This window comes from Rousettus aegyptiacus, unplaced genomic scaffold (genome assembly GCF_014176215.1).
Source record: "Rousettus aegyptiacus isolate mRouAeg1 unplaced genomic scaffold, mRouAeg1.p scaffold_m13_p_1, whole genome shotgun sequence".
Taxonomy (NCBI): Eukaryota; Metazoa; Chordata; class Mammalia; order Chiroptera; family Pteropodidae; genus Rousettus; species Rousettus aegyptiacus.
Window position 1 is genome coordinate 184637238 of NW_023416284.1, and position 19651 is coordinate 184656888.

General features: G+C 59.7%; 1 protein-coding gene across 1 annotated transcript; it reads left to right on the top strand.

The window, feature by feature from the left end:
* Nucleotides 1–1832: 1832 nt before the first annotated feature.
* CCR6 (C-C motif chemokine receptor 6) lies at nucleotides 1833–19346 on the top strand. The gene is made up of 4 exons (XM_036223597.1): nucleotides 1833–2374; nucleotides 10653–10740; nucleotides 16414–16513; nucleotides 16617–19346. Exons 3-4 carry the CDS (start codon nucleotides 16505–16507, stop codon nucleotides 17727–17729), a joined length of 1122 nt encoding a protein of 373 aa, XP_036079490.1. The 5' UTR covers nucleotides 1833–2374; nucleotides 10653–10740; nucleotides 16414–16504; the 3' UTR covers nucleotides 17730–19346.
* Nucleotides 19347–19651: the final 305 nt, after the last annotated feature.

The window sequence follows — 19651 nt, forward strand, 5'->3', positions numbered from 1 at the left end:
GGAACGCGCTAAGGGTTTGCTGCAGAGACACTGGGTGGCCCAGGGCGAGGGGCCCTAGGAGACTGGGGTGTTCTGTTTGCGCCCACTCCTCCGCACTCCTACTCTCTCGGGAAAATCACTTAACATCTTCATGTGCTACTTTTTCGGGGTTTTTTTTTTTTTTTTTTCCATCTGTAAAAGGTTTTACCAAAGTTGTTTTTCAGGGTTAAACGAGGTGACAAACACACAGAGTGCTTTCCGATTCGCGTTTCACAGTACGAACCGACGTTCACAATGCACTTCACAACCACGGGAGGAGAGAGGCGGCCTCGCACAACCCTTCCCGATCACACTCGCTGCCCTCACGGTCTTCGGCCTTTGGCATCTGCAGACAATTTGGGACTTTTTTTTTTTGGGGGGGGGGCGTTTGTAGCTCCACATCACAGGGCTATTCTGCCCTCAGGACATGGGAACTCAGGCCCGCACTGTCCCTAAACACTGTGGAAGACTGCCCGAGGGGCCGGGCCTCGGGGCGGGGCTTCTCCTCTGCCGGACGGCCCCCCGGGGTCGCAGAGACACAGTGTTTGTGACAGGCTCATGCTCTCACCCTGTATCTTTACCTGTGAACGCATAAGTCAGCTAGTTCTTCAGGCTTTTTGTTCTCTCAAGACTAGAAATGTGGGTTGTTGGTTATAAAGTTAGTTGTGGTGCGGTGCTCTTCAGAGAACTTTATAATCATTCTAAATAACTTGGAATTTCCAAGAAGAATCAAGAAAAAAAATATTCCACAGACTAATAATTCTGAAACAAAAAAAAATGTGTATCTAAAAATGACACATCACCGAGTGACCTAGTTGCATAAACTTGCCTTCCTTCCTCACCTTATTTGTCACCTTGACATGCTCTGAAGCGTGTGCCGGCCCCGATGAAAGCTGCGGCCGGGCGCTCACCGCGGCGCCGGCGTGTGGGTGAAGCAGAGCGCACGCTCTTGAGGGACAGCGGAGCCCGAGCGCACGGCCGTCCCCAGGGCAGGCGACGCGGCGTCTCTGCTCCGTCCGCGGGGGTCCGCCGCGCCGACCCCGGCGGGGAGGAAGCCGGAGGCCTGAGGAAGCTCAAGCTGAAGAGAGGAAGGCGGAGGCCGCTCATCTGTGGAGCAAGGAGCGACCTCTTTGCGGGTGAGTTTCCGTGTGGGCTCGGAGCCCGGCGTGCGTCTGGGTGTCTCGAAACCGCTTTGTGCTGGGAAGGCGGGGGGGTGTCGCACAGCGTGGTCATCGAGTCCGGCGTCGACCCGCCGCTTGGGGGTTGCGACGGCTCACGCGGACGCCAACCTCGGCGGAGTCTGTCGCGTGCCACGCGCCGTTCCAGGGATTGAGGGGTGTCACTTTACGTAGTTCTGACGGGAGCCCGGAAAGGCAGGTGTGATTGACGAAGTAGACAGAGGGACAGTGGGCAGCGGCGAGGGGTCCGAGTCCCGAGCTTTCTGACTGCAGAGTCGGTGAGCCCTCCTTCCCAGGAAGACGTTAGCCATGAGCTTCAGGACACCTGCGACTTACCGTTCGCGCACGGCCACCTGCCGGCGGGCCCCGAGCTGCGGAGCAAGGGTGCCTGCCGGGCGGTGGGCACGGAGACGGAGCTCCGCGTCTGCCATCGACCCTGGGAGGGGCTTTGGGGGTTGACACGGGGGGCCAGCAGCGCCGGGCAGGAGCGAGGCTCGTGTGGACAGGGCAGGGTGCTGACAGGTCGGGGTGCCGACGTGGCGGGGAGGATCGGACTCGCCCGGAGCCCGCCCGGCAGAACACGCCTGTCCACGCGGGAACGTGCACCCGATGTGGACGTGCGAACGCGTCTGGCCCCAGCGCGGTGCCCGCACGCGTGGGAAGAGGCTCTGTGACAAGGGCGGCTCCCAGTGAAAGTGACGAGTGTGCCCTGCTGTGGGTTAACGTGTTTACACCTGTTAAACAACAACGTCATTTGCATTTGCACAACATCGTCAGAGCCTGGGCCCTAATCGTGCGGGGATGCCTCCTCTCAGTAAATGTCTCTGACCTTCTGAGCCCTCTCTTACCTGGAAGTCTCTTATCTAGTCTATCAACCTTCTTATATCAGCTGAGAAAGAGGAAATGAAATGAGCAGAAAAAGAGGCTGTGGCCGAAAGAGACAGGCGAAGCCCACACCAGAAGGCTCGTGAGCCCTTCTCCCCGGGGACGCCCTCGGGCGCACACTCAGGTGGGCCGAGCCTTATTTTAGGAGCAGTTCTGATAAGTGGGGCTGTTTGGTGTCCCAGCCCCGAGCTGATCGGTGGCAAAGGGCTGGAACTGAGAAGGTCAGCTACAGTGAGACGCTGGGCGGGACGAGGCCTGCGTCAGAAGTGGAGCTGGGAAACCCCCAAATACAGGTAGGATGACTCGGCACACCTAACCTGGGGCCACTCGGTGCAGAAGCAGAGGGTCCCTAGCATGCGAACGGCCACCGGCCACCGTGCGGGACTGGGCGGGTGCGGGACTGGGCGGGTGCCTCGCCGCAGGGGCGGGAAGGACGAGAGCATTTGATGGGAAGACACGTTTGAGCAGGAATTCCATCAGTCAGGTCTCAGATTTTAAACTAAAGGCCGGTTTGGGCATCGCTGGGCCACCAGGGGACATGCACCAGGCAGCTGCGGGGTCCGGAGCTCCGAGGACGTGATGGCCAGCATCGGGTTTCAGAATCTGGAGAGGAGTCCAGGTCAGGGAGGAGTGACATCCAGAATGTACCCCCTGCACCCTGTACGCCGCTTCTTCTGTGGGGATGGGGTGAGGAGCTGGGCACGAAGAAGGGAAACAGGGGTGAGGAAGGGGTGCGGGATGAGGAGGCGGCAGAAGCTGGAGAGCCAGGCAGGGCCGGCGGCCAGGAGGGGCCAGGCGCGGCCAGGGCAGGGCAGGGTGGCTTCTGCTCAGCTAGGATGGGGTGGGGCCAGGCCCCTGCGGGTGGCCTGTGGGGTGCTTTGCCCAGCACCTTCCTCCTTTGATGGAGCTCAGTGTCCTCAGGGCTCGATGCCCCCCCTCGCCTCCCACTGGGCTCTGCTTCCCACTCTCCATTCCCAGCCCTCTGAAAGTCCAGGGGTGAGGGAGGCCGAGCCGAAGGCCTTAGACCTCAAGCACTTAGCTGAGGCCCGTAGGTCCTTCCTGCTCCTGCGGGGCGGCCCCAGCTCATCTCAGGACCCACCCGGCCCACTTGGTGGGAACCTGCATTCTCCCCTGGGGATGGGGATGCTCGACACCCCTCTTCTGGGCATAAAAGCCTTGAACCAAAGGGCTTTCAATGCCTAGGAGATGCTCGCTGCTGTGGTGGTGTGCACTCTGTAAGCACGGCTCCCCAGAGCCGGCCCCCTCTTCTGTCCCAAACCATCTTCGCGGCTGCCCGCTGTGACCTGAGGAAGGGGCGCAGAGCACCCCGCATTTGTCGGCGGTCACGTGGTCACAAGGCCACCCTGTCTCATTTCTGTAGCACCTTTATAAGTCAGCCTGCCTTCCCGGTAGACAGACCGAGAATGCGGGCCCCGAATCTGGGTCACCGGGGAGGCCCCAGGCCCTCTGCTCGGCTGCCCGGGTCACGTGCGGGGAGCGGTGTGCATGCCGAGGTGCAGGGGTCTGTGTGGGGGGGTGGGGGGCTTCGCATTTTGTTTGTGGGTTTACTGAGCAGCACGGTCGTTCGGCCGGGGGCCCGGAACAGGAGAAGGATGTGTGGCCGCAGATTTCTTTCTGGCAGATAAGCAGATGTTTTAGTGAATCTAAAAACCACTGTCTTGTGTATATAAACGAAAATGCAAAAAAAAAGCCAGTCTTTTTTGTTTTTGTATGTGGGTGTCAATTTGAGCCTTTCCAGATTCTGAAAATTTGCTAAAATGGTTTGCATACCCTCCCCCCATACTGCTCCAGAACGGCGGCTGTCAAAGGGACACTCCGATGTCCCCTGTGAGGACTCGTAACCGTGCGGCCCCGAGCCGGGCCTGACGAGGGCTCGGGGTCCCCCCGGCATCGCATTCGGCGCCCCGGTGTCACCCCCAGGCCGGCCGGCCCGCCCGAGTTCCTCGTCTTTAGAGCCGCGTCAGCTGAGAGCTGTTTTACTGCTCCGACGGTCCCCTCGGGGGCCGAGTCCTGTCCCCCATTTCCTGCGTCTGACTCGAAGCAGAATCGCGAGTTCACTCTTGTGGAAAGTGACAGAAAGAGACAGTGCTTGTGGGAGCGCTGACCCCGCAGGGCATCGGAAGGACCGAGGAGCGGCGGGTCGTTCTTCCCGCAGGGAACACGAGTCCTGCAGCGATCAGGCCTCTAGCTCTTCTCAGAAACTGTTTCGTCACCCGCCCAGGGCATCTCCCTGCTCAACATCTGGAAAGCCAAAGCCACGGGCACAAATTTACATTTCTCATGTTTCTACCTCCCCAAGCAACTCCCCTCAGAGTGTTAATATGTTTCTTCCCAGGCTGTATTCTGAGCACAGTTTTGTCACAGTTTTCGCTTTTACAGACACATTTTGGTAAGAATAAGGCCACATCCAGGGCGCTGTGGTTGGAGTTAGAACTTTAAATTTGAGATCTCAAATGAAATTTTGCAAAGGGACCACTATTTTCATGAGACGGACTCAAAATTTTGAAACACTCCCTCCCCTCCCCTGTCAAAGACCCCCAGGCATTACGAAACGAGTTGCATTCATCTTGTAAAGGCCGCTGGGACAGGCTCGCTGGGCCCGACCACAGAGGACGTGTGAGGGCGGCGACCCTGCGCCCCGGCCCGGGGTTGGCTGCGGGGACAGACGGGGGCAGCGGCGCCATCCTGGCGGTCCCCTCCCCGGGAGGAGGCTCGAGAGGTTGGAGCCGCCGCCCCCCCTCCACGCTGGCGACCTCGCTCCCCACTGCGTCCCCACCCTGCCTTTCGCAGAACCCCAAACCCGCTCACCACGCCCCTTCCCAACACTTCCGTGTTTTTAGGTCAGATGACTCTGGGCTGGCCCTCCCCAGCTCCAGCACACAGGTGGCGGCCTCCCTCGCTGTCTGCGGCCGCGGCACCTAGGCCCCGAAGGGGGGGCTGGCCGCAGGAGGGGGCGCTGGCCGCGGGGCGGGGCGGGGCGCGGGCGGTGGCCGGTGGCTGGCCAGCTGGCCGCTGCGCCGTGCCGTCTCCTCGTCTCTTCGCGGCTTGGTGCCCTCGGCCCAGGTCCCCCCTCGGCAGGGCGAGGACCAGGACTGAGGACAGAGCACGAGGCGCCCCCCTCCCCGCCCCCACGTTCCCCTGCTCTCTGCCGCGGGCGCCCATCTGCTCCCCGCGCCCCGCCCCGCCCCGGCGCAGCCCGCCACCTTCGCCGCCCGCACCGCGCTGCGCCCTGACCGCTGCGCCCAGAGTGACCGGAGTGACCGGAGTGACCCGCCTTCCTGGTTTCCCCGGCTCCGTCCAGGTTTAGCACGAAGTGTCCACATTCCAGAAGCCCCTCCAGTTCCTGGCACGGCGATCTGCTTGTGGCCCCGCGGGGACTGGAGCCCGGAGGCCTGTGCCGCCGGGGTGAGATGCGGGCTCCCGCCCCGGTGGGCTGGGGGCTGACCCGTCCGCTTCTGGGTTGAGGGCCACTGGTCCCTCAAAGGCCATTAACGCCCCCCACTCCTGGGCCGCGGTGAGGGCGGAGCAGGAGGAGCTCCCGGCCGAAGCCGAGTGTCCGGGGCCGAGGCGGGAGCTCGCCCCGCGCGCAGCGCGGTCGCCCGCAGTCGGGCTCTGGCCGGGCGTCGAGCGCGCTGTCGCCCGTCCCCCGGGCCGAGAAGCACGACTTTACTTGCGTCCCTTGCTCTCCATAACGCCATTCTTTCCTTGATCCTCGCTGCCAATTTTTGAAAACAAATCTACAACCATGGACTATTTCTTCACTTTCCTCTCTCAAATCCCTGGGCGTCCGCACGGAACGCTTCTCCGCAGAGAGCACTGCGCACGCGCGGGGCAGCGCCCGGCCCTCAGGGACTTTGTCCCCCGCCTGCGCCAACAACGCCGCGGTGGTTTTTGAGTGAGTTATTCTTCCGGCCTCTTTCTTCTGTCTGTTATTTCTCACCGCAGTTTACCCTCTGCTCCCTAAGCACGAGCGTGCGCCCCCAGAGCTGTCGTTAGCATCTCCGAGCTCAGTTACCACCTCTGGGCCCACGGCTATTCCCGGACTCTCACGGCAGCCCCGCCGAGCACCCCGACACGGTCACCACCACCCCCATCACCACCGTCACCGTCACCATCATCGCCGCCATCGTCGCCCTCGACTCTTCCCGCGCGCCGAACGCTGCGGGGGAGACGCGCTGCGTGTGCTCGCGTGTTCACGCTGATCCTTTAAGTGTCTCTAACCTTTACGCCATCGGCAAGGACACGGACGCCCAGGGATCAACTTGGGGAACGACGGGCACGGCCGACGTGGACCTGGGCGCGCCGGGGCTCGGGTCACACAGCACCCTGGTCGCCGCGCGTCCCGTGCGTGCAGGACACGCGCTTCCTTCCGCGTGGATCGGGGGCCACGACTTCTCCTCGCAGCCGTGCGTTAGAAACGGACGCCCGCGTCGCCGGCCCGGATTTCCCTTGAGATGGACCCTGCGGCGGCGTCTTCGTCGCTCCTTCCTCTGGGTCCCCACTAATCAAACTCTCTCTCGAACTCCATTTCCTCTTCACGTTCAGCCCAGAAGGGTGTGAACGGCGGGGTCAGCCCGGGCTCTTTAGGCGACGAGGTGGGTGAATTCGAGAAGTCGCTGCGTCTCTGAGTTTCGTTTTGACGCCACCAATGCTCTCCAGGCTTGTGGTGAGAGTCGATGAAGCAGAATAAGGGGAACACAGAGTTCAGAGCCCCAAACACGCAGGAGCCAGCGACAGCAGTGCCGCGGGCGGGGACCCCCCTCCTCCACGCCCGTCCCCGGGGGTCTCTTCTCCCCCTCGTCAGCTCTGTGAACCGCTCCCTGTCACCGCGCGGTTCGCGGGACGCCCGGCCCCGCCGCCCGCCCTGGCGTTTAGTCCGTGTCGGCGCTTCCCTTCGCCGGTGCCGTTCGCCTCCCTCTGTTTCCTCCGTCCCCATCACTGTCACCACCACCGCCACTTGGCACTTGTCCTCACTGCTGGCTTTCTTGCAGAGGCTGCCTTAAAACAATCAACCAAACAAAGAAGAAAGTATGTTTTTGTGTTGATTTACGTTGTCTTTAGTACATCCTCACGACTTCAGAAGAGGCTTGGCGTGCCGCGCAAACGGGACGCACGCGCGCTCAGAGGCAGTGCGAGTTACTGCGCCCTGGCCGTGCGCCGTGGCTGTGCACGGGGCATGCGCGGTGACCCTGCGCTGTGGGCCTGCGCGGTGGCCGTGCGCGGTGGTGTGCACGGTGGCCGTGCGCGGTGACCCCGCGCCGTGGGCCTGCGCGGTGGCCGTGCGCGGTGACCCCGCGCCGTGGGCCTGCATTGTGGTCGTGTGCCGTGGGCCTGCGCGGTGGCCGCGCGCGGTGACCCGGCGCCGTGGGCCTGCGCGGTGGCCGTGCGCGGTGACCCGGCGCCGTGGGCCTGCGCGGTGGCCGTGCGCGGTGACCCGGCGCCGTGGGCCTGCGCGGTGGCCGTGCGCGGTGACCCGGCGCCGTGGCTGTGCACGTGGCATGCGCGGTGACCCGGCGCCGTGGGCCTGCGCGGTGGCCGTGCGCGGTGACCCGGCGCCGTGGGCCTGCGCGGTGGCATGCGCGGTGACCCGGCGCCGTGGGCCTGCGCGGTGGCATGCGCGGTGACCCCGCGCCGTGGGCCTGCGCGGTGGCCGTGCGCGGTGACCCCGCGCCGTGGGCCTGCATTGTGGTCATGTGCGAAGCCCCTGAGCCGTGGCCGTGTGCACGGGCGGCGCACATCAGACACAGGGTCGTCGAGTGGGAAGGGCGGGGGTCTGCAGAGCCACCGAAGGGGCGTCAGCGGTTTCGGCCACGTGCCCAGCATCGGGAATCGACCTTCTGCGTGTCAATCATATTTTGAAATTATCCACAAGGTTAAAATGATATGAAATCCTTTATTATTTGTTAAACACAGTATGAACTGTGAGGACGTCGATTTGACTGGAAAACTTCCTTTACACAACTGTTGTCGAGATCATTTCGACTTTTACAATTTCGTGATTTTTAAAATTTTAAAAATGGTCGATTCGGAATCCGCACGCTTCTCGCGAGCAGCCGTTCTGCCTTCCGACGTCTGCCGTCCCGGGGGGCGCCCTCGTGCCCTGCGCCGCGCCCGCGTGGCCGCCGACCCCCTTCCGCTCCGGCCGGGCGGTGCGACCCCGCCGCAGACTCGGGGTCACGCGCCGCGTCCCCAGCACTGGCCAATAGCCGCGCCGCACGCTTGCCGGCGGTCGCTGCGGCCACGTGTCACTTCCCCGAACTGTCGTGGGACTTGGTTCTGAAAAGAGTTTTCACACTTACTGTCAAATCTTCAGACCGGGAGTCATTTGCATAGAACTGAACTGTCCACAGCGTTCCTCGGTTTCTGCAAACAAGCAGGTGACTTGGGGTTCGAGGCGGGTTCAGTAAGGGCGGGGCTTCGCAGGCCTCAATGCGGAGCAGTGTCCGGAGAGATGAGATGGTGGGCCCGGCTTCCCCGGGGGCGTGTCGCGCGGATTTTGGCAGAAGGACTGTGGGGACGCAGGACACACCAGGCACCAGAGGGGCCAGTGACTCCACAGAGCAGCGACCTTGGGCCGATGGGGCGGCCCCAGGCCCGGGGCGTGCCGTGCGCAAGGCCACCGTCCCGCCCATTCGCTGATGCCGAGGGCAGGCGGTCACTCCCGAGACTCCGCCCCCAACACGTCTCCGCAGCCTGTTGCTGGGCTTCTGGTTTCCCGGGGGAAGAACAGTGACCGAGGCCTCTCTGCCCATCAGCCTCCTGGCCGCACCCCACCCCACCCCAAGTGCTCAGCTCTGTCTGCCGCCCCCCACCTTCCTGCCACGCAGGGCCCGTCAGAGGGGAAGGTGAGAGGAAACAGGTAGAGAAGGCGGGTCCACAGAGGGCGCGTCGCCCAGGTCCCCAGATGCCCCAGGTGGCCTGTTTCTCTGATAGGGACTTGGGGCCCCTCTGGGCAGCCCCCCTGGCAGCTCCGCCCGCAGCAGCAAGCAGAGCCTCCCTTAGGCAGCGAGGGGGGGTGCGGAAGAGGAGGAGGGGGAGGAGGAGGAGGAAGGGGAGACAGCGAGGTGGGTGGAGAGCTCGGGAAGCCGGCGTTCCCTTCCCCTGTGTCCTGTGACCAGCCAGCTCCGGCTGAGACAAGGAGGGAAATGACATGGACAGGGCCGCCTTGTGCTCAGGACATTTTAAGTTACATGAAAGAAAAATGACTTAGGACTCAGTGCAAAGTCTTGTACCAAAGGGCTTCTTGTAAGGGACGATTTCCGGTAGGAGACACTGCCCATCGGTCTGCAGGTGTATCGGAGCCGAACGGAAAGTCCTGCCCTCTGCAGGCGCGGGGGAGGCGGACGGGGGAGCAGGACCTCTGGAGGGGAGCGACCAGCGGCGTCTGCAGGGGAAGGCTCCGCCGTGGTCCCCCGAGTCCCAGGGGAAGCTGTCAAGGGCGTGTGGCCCACCCTTAGGAGCTTGCGCAGGCTTGGGGGCGGGCGCAGTTAGGGGGTCTTCAGGAAGCTGCGTCTGGCCGACGTGAAACCGCGCGGGCCACGGCCTGGCGAGCGCTCGGGCAGCCCAGGAAGTGAAAGACGTGAGGAGTGCGAGTCAGCCCGCGCTCCCCGGCGCTGCTCTCCGGTCCCCTCGCTCCAAAGCGCTCAGCGCTTCCTGAGACCTGAGTGGCGGCCAACATCGCCACGATGCCAGAACTCCTTTCCTTTCTTTCGTCATATTTTTAAACTTTTTAATCGGTTTCCCGTGAATCATCGATGGCTCTTCCTGTCATCGATCGCCATAGCTAGCGAAAGGGCAGCTCGTTAGGTCTGTCGCCTGCCATCTCGTCAGGTCACGTGCCCGGCTCCGGCCGTTTTCATCGAGGTGTGATCGATGCGCAGCCCGGCGTCCGACCTGACGATCCGACACCCGAGCGTGCCGTGACACGGTCGCCACGGCCGGTCTAGTCGACACGCGTCACCACCACAGTGTTTGTGATCACGAGTCGTCACGTTTTTTTAATCCCGAATGGCACGCTGATCAGCTGCTGTTCACGGAGACACGCTCCAGGCCCTGCCTCGGCTGCCCTGCGCGGCCCAGCCCCGGGCCTTGCCTCGGCTCTCTGACATTGGGACACTCACGGTCTTTACCTTACGGAAAAGGGAACTGTGACAGGCACAGGGCTGGCGACCTGCCCGCGGGCACACAGCTTTCAGGGCGAATCCAGGCAACTGGGCTCCAAGGCGGCGGCACTGACCACAGCCCTGGGGCCTTCTCTCAACGTCTCCAGATAGTCTCGGTCACCTGGCAAAGTGTCCTTGCTGACAAGGGACAACTAAGGGAAAACCGTGAATGTCTGAGCCACTGGGTCCTCTTCACTCATCAGCTTTACTGCTGGTGTGACTCAGTTCCAGGGAGTCATATGATTGTTCTATAGCCTACAGGATATAGCCGGGTTAAATCGTCTGCCTTTGGGCACATAGGCGTTACTTTTAAGCAGGAAGTGGTAATTCAGCTATTTGCTTTGGGCCAACTCTGGTTTCTCACTGCCTTTTTCTTAATGGCCATTAGAAATTCCATCATTAGCAGAACCGGCTTCTCTGAGCTCAGCGAGCACAGCGTAACCCAGCAGCCTCCTGTGGACCCCGCGCTGCCCACGGTGAGTACCGCTCAGCCCCTCGCACCTTGCAAAAGCGTCTTAGCTTCTCTGAGCCCCAGCCTAAGGACTGTTAGACTTGGAACTGTTTTACTCTAGAGAACTCCGGAATGCTTGGGGGGCTGGCTGTGGCCGCTGTGGGCGTTCGCACCTTTGCAGACACTTCGCCCTTGCCGTTTTAGTGGTCGTACTGTTGTCAAGGAACCGGCGAGGCGCAGTGAGTGACTTTAAGTCCCTTTCACTAGAGTTAAGGGGGACCGGCTTCTTCCTATGTTAAACATCCGCTCTGCGTTGATCTGGAGAGAAATGCAATTCTTTATTTAACTAACTACAAGAAAAGGGTTTGAAAAGCTAAAAACTGAGCCGAGACACACTTCGGAGACAATGAGAGATCGCGAGCAGGTGTCCGAAAAAGCCGGGGGCGAGGGGGAAGGAGCCAGTCGGGGGAGCCAGTGAAGAGAAATTCAAGGGATGGAAAGTTTTCTGAGACTCACCACGGCGCAGGGGAAGCTCTGATAGCAGACGCAAACGCCGTAAGGATCGTGAAGTCGGGGGCTCACGGCCGTGAAAGGTGCGTGATGGTGCGTGAGAGCCGCGGGCCCCTCCCCGCAAAGCCTGCGTAGGGAAGTAAATGTCAAACGGGTCAGCACCTTAGAGAGATAAATGCAAGGTCTGAATTAAAGCTATTCTTGAAGTGCTTAGAGACACGTTTTCTGTAAATAAGAAAGGAAGTATAAAAGCAAGCTTCCAAAGAGGCAAAAGGAACCAAAAGAAAAAAGAAAAGAAAAAAAAATCACAAACCTATATACAAATCACTGGAAAAAACCTTCTGGCTTCTTTCTTAACCACTCTCGTTCAAAAGCAGAAGGAAGCCAGCCTAGAGTTTCGGCCCCACTGATGTCTAACTAAAAAAGGACAAAACTCGGTGTGCACAGTGATTTAGATGGGTTGAGAAAAATGACCGAGTCGAATATAGACCCTTGCCGGACGTGAGATTCTGATCTCAGCAAGAGGTTTTGACGTGAATGTACTATTTAAGGTCTTGCGGCAATTTTCCAGCCTTCGGGACGACCCCCTGGAGGCGAAGTGAACAGGAACAGTGAGAGGCGGATGCCCGGCCCGGGCGTGAGGTCCGCCCTGGGGCTCCCGTGGCAGGGGAGGCAGTGGCTGTCAAGCCTCAGTGATCCCAACGCCCAGGATGCACCTAGAACTTAATTTCTAGCACACGCACACACGAACCCCACACCCGTCTGCACACACACACACCTGCACGCACATCTGCACGCAGCACGCACACCTGCACACACACATCTGTACCCACACACGCACCACACCCATCCGCACACACACATCTGCACACACATCTGCACGCAGCACGCACACCTCTGCACGCACACATCTGTACCCACACACGCACCCACACCCATCCGCACACACACATCTGCGCACACACACCTGCACACACATCTTCATGCAGCACACACACATCTGCACACACACATCTGTACCCACACGCACCCACACCCATCCGCACACATACATCTGCACCCACACACGCACCCACACCCATCCGCACACACACATCTGCGCACACACACCTGCACACACATCTTCATGCAGCACACACACATCTGCGCACACACACATCTGCACACAGCTGCACACCCACCCGCCCACACACATCTGCATGCACACATTTGCACACACACATCTGCACCCATACACATCTCCACACACACCCACACACATCTGCACCTACACATCTGCACAAACACACCTGCACAATCCACACACACACATGCATGCACACACATGCACACACCCGCACACACACATCTGCATGCAGCACACACACACACACCTGTACACACATGCACCCATACACATGTCTGTACACACACATCTGCACACACCCACACTCATACACATACATGTGCACACACACAACACCAACACACACATAACACACATAGACGCACCCATAAAACACACACATGCCGTACAATAAATGCATATGCACACACGTGAACATGTGTGTACGTACACAGACCCGCATACATGTATACGCACGCACACACAACACACAGGGCACATGCATACATGTACATAATGCACGCACACATACACGTCTATGCATACAACACATTCATGTACAAACACATACACATACTCTCTTTAGTTCTTGTTTTTCGTCTTGCAGGCTGTTTCTATCTATGAAAATAGGCAAAGAATTTAAATCTGCTTTAATTTGATTTTAATGAACTGCTAAGCATGTTATTCATTTGTTTAACTTAACTATTTAACGGTTTTCCTTGCTGACAGTATTTCAATAAATATTGCTAATGTTTTCCCCAAGTTTAATTTCCTCGGGTAGAGTCTGTCCTGGGCTAAGCAGACGAACGTGGCCGCACCCTCTGCCTTCCCAGCCGTCGCCTCCCCTGCTGCGCGCTTTCTGCCCTGTGGCCGTCCTTGGCTGTCCTCTGTCCACTGCCGCCCCAGGCCTGGTCCCGCCAGCACCCTGCCAGTAATTCGTCTCCCTGAGTTTATCGTCAGTCACGGGATACCAGCTAAGACGCTCACTGCCACAGACTGACACGGTGTCCCGCCTGTCCCCGGTCACCTGTGTGTGACGGAAGGACTGCCCAAGCGTCAGGGTCCGCAGAAACGGCTTCTGTGGTGTCGAGGCGCGGCGAGGCCTCTGGCGGGGACAGGCGGGCGTGCTGGGGAGGACGGAGCGTGGCCCGGCTCCTCCCAGCTGGCCCGGGCCTTCGAGCTCACGTTCGATTCAATTTGCATCCTCAGTAGACATTTCACGAACATTTGTTGAGCTGAATGAAATTTGAATTCAGAAAACACTGTGTATCACCGTGTGGCTAAAGATGCTTTTCCAAGAATGGCCGTTCAGCTGGGCCCGTGTGCTGGGCCACCCCCACAGCCATTAACCGCCGCCGCCCTTCCCGCCATAACGTCATTGCGTGCTGCCCCCACCCCACCCCATCCCACCAAGGAGCCGTAGTCACCCGCCCCCCCAGGCTGACAGGTGACTTGATGGTTTGGTTCCAGACACCGCGATAAAATAAATAAGGCAAGTCACGTGAACTTTTGGGTTTCCTGGTGCATATAAACATTATGTTTACACTGTGCTGCGGTCTTTTAGTGTGCAGTAATGTCATGTCTAAAAACAGCCACCATGCATCCCTTAATCGAATATTTTAAAGCTAAAAATGCCAAGTGCCTTCTGAGCCTGCCGGGAAATGGCCCCAGCGGACTGGCCGAGTCAGGCTTGCCACAAACCTCCCGTCCGTAAGACCGACAGCTGACAGACGCACGTCACCATCACGGCCCCACGGGGGACAGGCCCTCGTCACGGCGAGGTCCCTGCTCCCCTTCCCGGCCAGGCTCGTCCCCGCCCGCAGCTGTGGCTCCCACCTCGCCGGGGACTGGCTGGCCCCCTCTGGAACGTCACAGGCAGGCGGTGGCACCGCACACGGTCTCGCGTCTGGATTGTCACCCAGCAGGACACCCACGGCAGAGCACGCGTCCGCGGCGTGCTCACCGAGGTGGCCCCGACCGCTTCTCCGCTGCCCAGCGGGCGGACACGGGGGGTCTTCCTGCTCGGGGCTGGCTGCTCGGAGCCTTCGCCGTGGACATTCAGGCACGAGCCTCGCCCTCCGTTTCTCCTGGGTGAACCCCGAGGAGTCGGGAGCTGGTTCGTGCGGCGAGCGCGCGTTTAGCTCATGAGAACCTGCCACGTTGCTTCCCGTGGGCGCGTCATGTCCCCTCGTCCCCTGGTCCCCGCCCCGCCCCCTCGCCCCACTCTGTCTCTGCATCCCTCAGCTCGGCCGCTCACGGGAAACGACGCCTCATCCTCACGGCAGCTTCGATGCCCATTTCTCTAGTGAACGAAGGTGCCCAGCGGCCTCCCTGGCGCTGCTTGGCCACCCCTGTGTTCTCTTTGGCAAAGTCACTTCGGATTTTTTTGTCTGGCCCTTACTGAATCGTGTGTCCTCTTGACATTGAGTTGTAAGAGATCTTTGTACATTCTGGGTAAAATCCATCATCAGACATAAGTTCACAAAACCTTTTTCCTCTTCGATGTTTTTTTTTTCTTTCCACTTTCTTAGAGAGCGGAAGTTATAAATTCTGATCAAGCACAATTTATCAGGTTTTCACGGTTCGTGCTTTTTGTAATTTATGTGAGAAATCTTCCATTTCCAAGGGCACAAAGGTCTCTGTTTCTTCCGCACGTTTTGTGGTTTCAGCTGGTGCCGGTAGAACCGTAACTCGGTTTTTGGCCTGTGGTGTGAAGTAACGGACGAGGATCCACTCTATTTTGTAGACGTGAATACCCAGTCGTCCCAGCACCCTTTACCGGAAGGGGCCTTTCTGTTCTAACTGAGCAGAGAGAATGGACACACGCTCTTGCGTTTCTCTCGGGGGCCTCAGCCGGATTCGCAGGGGACGCCTCGCCTCCAAACCTGTCACGTTGGGGATTGGGCTTCGGCGGAGGAATTTTGGGGACACGTTGCATCCCGGCTTCCGGGGTCTGGAGATATTTTTCTAGAGACCTGACATCATGAATTTTCCACGGCCGAGGGCTGGATTTTGTTGCATTTCTCTAAGTAATTTGGGCTTCGTTCTGGAATGCAGTTATATTATGGAACTGGACGGATCATTTGAGAAGCAGAGACTTCTTCCTTTCCCGACTGAGTTTGTTTCCATGATAGATTTCGGGGTCCTTCACCCTCAGAGCCAGCTCCGCCCTTCGCGCGCCTCCTGGTGACTTTCCTGAGCCCGGCCCATGGGCTGTGCCCCTTGGCACTCCAGCACGCCCCGGGTGGGTTGTGCGATCACGGTCTAGGCTGGCTGGTTGCGTCATTTCACAAACACGCAAGCTCGGTATTTCTTTTCAGCCGGAGCTGTGCCAGCCCTCCGCCCGCAGCCCGCCCGCTCTCCCAGGACCCTCGACGTTGGCCTGTGCCCGGGGCCTTTCTCACACGCCGGCCTGCACCCCCCCCTGGCCCCGCACTGCTTTCCACGTGGTGTCCCTTGGACGTGCCTGTGGCATTTAAGAACCTCGTGCACGCCACGCCCTCTGCCTCCAGGCCGGACGGTCTATTCAGTAGATCTTGAGAACGAGCCTCGCACTCCAACTTTAAAAGATTCTCCCAGAGGTTCTCACGTGCCCATGAGGCTGGGAGCTCTCCGCAGGCTCGGACCACACCTTATAAATATTTTGGACCTATCCTCACCTCTATGCATTTTGTTCAGAGAAGTCTTGTTGGATGTACTTGAATTTTGCAGGAAGATTTTTGTGCAGATCAAAGATCTGTGGTTTTGCTGACCTCACCGTGGTCTACACCGTAGATCCAATGTCAGCAAGTCACATGGGGGCCACCGAGTCCGGCCACGCCCGGTCACGCGTGCCATCGTCCGTGGCCGTCCTCAGGCTTCGAGGGCAGGTCTGCGGGACGGCGTGAGCTGCAGGGACTGAAGGACTGAGCGTCAGGCCCTCCGCAGAGAGAGGTCGCTGACCTGCGCTCCGAATGAATACTTTTATGTAGTAAACGTGCCGTGCTCTCTGCTCGGATGGGGCTGTGTGCAGTCCCGTCGGCTCCCTGCCCGACCGGGAATGCGTGTCTTACCCGCCCTGATTTCGCTTCCTTTCCTCCTTAGATCCACGGCTCCCCGGTCGCCTCTGCTGCTGCGCGGATTCTGACGTCCATTCCCCTTTGGACCGGCCCGAACTCCCGGGCCAGGCCGCACGATGAGCATGGTGAGTGTCTGAGCCGTGTCGGCCGGGGGCACATGCGCCGTCGGTCGACTGTGGCTGCTTGAGATTTGCAACACGGCTAACTCAACCTTCATCCGTTTTCCAGGAGCTAATGAATTCCACCATCAGCTACTTTTCAAACGAAAACTATTCCGACCAGGATTACTCCTTCTTCATCGACGACGACAGCTTGGTCTGCAGCCTGCAGGAGGTCCGCGCCTTCTCCAGGCTCTTCGTGCCCATCGCTTACTCCCTGATCTGTGTCTTCGGCCTCCTGGGCAACATTCTGGTGGTGGTCACCTTCGCGCTGTACAAGAGAGCCAAGTCCATGACCGACGTGTACCTGCTGAACATGGCCATCGCGGACATCCTGTTCGTGCTCACGCTCCCGTTCTGGGCCGTCAGCCACGCCACGGGCAGCTGGGTCTTCAGCAACGCCGTGTGCAAGCTGGCGAAGGGCGTCTACACCATCAACTTCACCTGCGGGATGCTGCTGCTGGCGTGCGTCAGCCTGGACCGCTACGTGGCCATCGTGCAGGCGACCAAGTCCTTCCGCCTGCGAGCCCGGACGCTGGCGCACCGCAGGGCCGTCTGCCTCGCCGTGTGGGCGCTGTCCGCGCTCATCTCCAGCCCGACCTTCGCGTTCAACCAGAAGTACGCGTTGCAGGGCGCCGACGTGTGCGAGCCCAGGTTCCGCGCGGCGGCCGACGCCATCCCCTGGAAGCTGCTGGCGCTGGGGCTGCAGCTGCTGTTCGGCTTCTTCGTCCCGCTGCTCTTCATGGTGTTCTGCTACGTGTTCATCGTCAGGACGCTGGTGCAGGCGCAGAACTCCAAGCGGCACAAGGCCATCCGCGTGATCGTCGCGGTGGTGCTGGTGTTCCTGGCGTGCCAGATCCCGCACAACGCGGTGCTTCTGGTGACCGCGGCCAACCTGGGCAGAGTGAACCGGTCCTGCCACGCGGAGAAGCTGACCGCCTACGCCAAGAACCTGACCGAGGTCCTGGCCTTCCTGCACTGCTGTCTCAACCCCGTGCTCTATGCGTTCATCGGCCAGAGGTTCAGAAAGTACTTCCTGAAGATCATGAAGGGCCTGTGGTGCGTGCGGAGGAAGCAGAAGTCGCCCGGCTTCTCCTGCTCCAGGCTCTACTCGGAAACCTTCATCTCCCGGCAGAACAGCGAGACCGCGGACAATGACAACCCGTCCTCCTTCACCATGTGACGCTCGCCGCTGCGCAGAGTCCCGCCTGCCCCGCAGGGCAGGGCAGCGCTGCCCTCGGCCGGGCTGGTGCGGGGCCGGCCCTGGCCGGCAGCGTCCCCGTGCCGTGACTGCGGCGTCTCACGGCTGGCGGCCCCAAACAGGCTCTGGGAAGGGCTGGATGAAGAAAATTGTTTAGAAATATGAACGTTTTCACAAATATTCAGGAAGCAATTATAGGCCCCAATTTCTTCTGGGCATTGCAAAAAGTCACACAGGTTAAAAAGCCAAACAGAAAACAAACAAACAAACAAACAAACAAAAACAAAACAGAAAATGAACAAAAAGCGCCTACAATGAAAACCAAAAACCCTCCTGCAACGCATTTCAGGCAAATGGTTAACATTTTATCCGTCAGAACATTTACTGTTGCTGTTTGCGGGCAGCTTGTGGACCGGCTTCAGCTGTAGCTCATCCCTTTGACACACTCGGCAAGCGTGAACTGGCAGAGAAAGCAGCAGAAGTTGGAAAAGGCTGGAGAAGTGTTAGTGGCATCGTCACCATGGCTAAGGCTCTCCTGGCCCGATGGCCGTCGGCGAAGTGCTAGGTTCCACTGCAGTCAGGAATGCCCTGGAGTCCCATGAGACGGAGGTGACAGCGCACACTGTACGCACCCAGCACACCCGGCACACGCCTGGCACACAGTGCACACGCAGCACACACCCGGCACACGCCCGGCACACACAGCGCACGCTCAGCATGTACCCGGCACACACGTGGCACCTGGTACACACCCGGCACACACCCGGCGCACACCCGGCGCACACCCGGCACACACCGGCGCACACCCGGCACACACCCGGCACACACACGGCACACACTCAGCACACACCGGCGCACGCCCGGCACACAACCGGCACACAGAGAGCCCGCCAGCCACCGGTTTAACAAGTCATGATGAAATTGGCGTGTACACCGCAGCTTAAGTGTTAGGTGTTAAAACATTTTATAAATAGAATACTTCGTAAAAAAAGAGCAAGGAAACATCGCCGGGAAAATACAGGAAGTGCCGTTCCGTTTCCGCAGAGCGGCGGTGGGGGGGGGGGCGGCGGGCGCTGGCCGCGGAGCCGGGCGCACTGGCCGAGGCCGCAGTCGCGTTGGCATCGGCCACCGACAGCCAGGCTAATCAGGAATCGGGTTTCAACAGCTGTCCCCAACGCCATGTTTGGAAGAGGTGTGTAAACAGATGTGCATCCGCGGAAGAGCATCGGCGTGTGTTACAGACAGACAGACACGCAATAGGAAAATACTGACACGATTTGCAAAGATGCCGATGCGTCCTCTGGAACTGCCCCTGTTCGCATCCGCTTTGGCTAGATCTCTATGAAATGCAAAGTGCTACCTTAGGATTCAAAGTCTATTTTTAACACATGGTTCTGGCTTTGCGAAATCAGACCATGTGTGAAGTGGGAATTGTCCTCCGGCTTCAGCGTTCTGTCTGGGGACGTCGCATCCCATACACCTGTCGGCGGTCGACTCCGGCGATCAAAGGAGACGCCACTCAGTCATTCCGCCGCTCCATCCGAGGCTCTCGCCCGGGCAGTCTGTGACGGGCGCCCCGACCCCCACCCACGCCCCTCCCCGCCCCTCCCCGCCACACAGAGGCGCCTCGCCAATGGCACGGCTTAGGTATGCAGATAGATAGGTGCCGCTACCTCTGTACGCAAAAAATTTCAGCCACGATGAATAAAAATGTTTCGAAAATGGGCTACAGGCTCCATTTCATTAAATGACATCTTCTCCTCTTGCTGCCTGGGGCGGCCGATGAGCCAGGCGCAGTGGTAGCGGCGCCGTGACGCGTCGTCACAGGACACGAAGCGGCCACACTAAACGCCTCTGCGCTGGTCGTTACCAGCTCTCGTGCCTTCAGGCACCGCGGCCCCCAG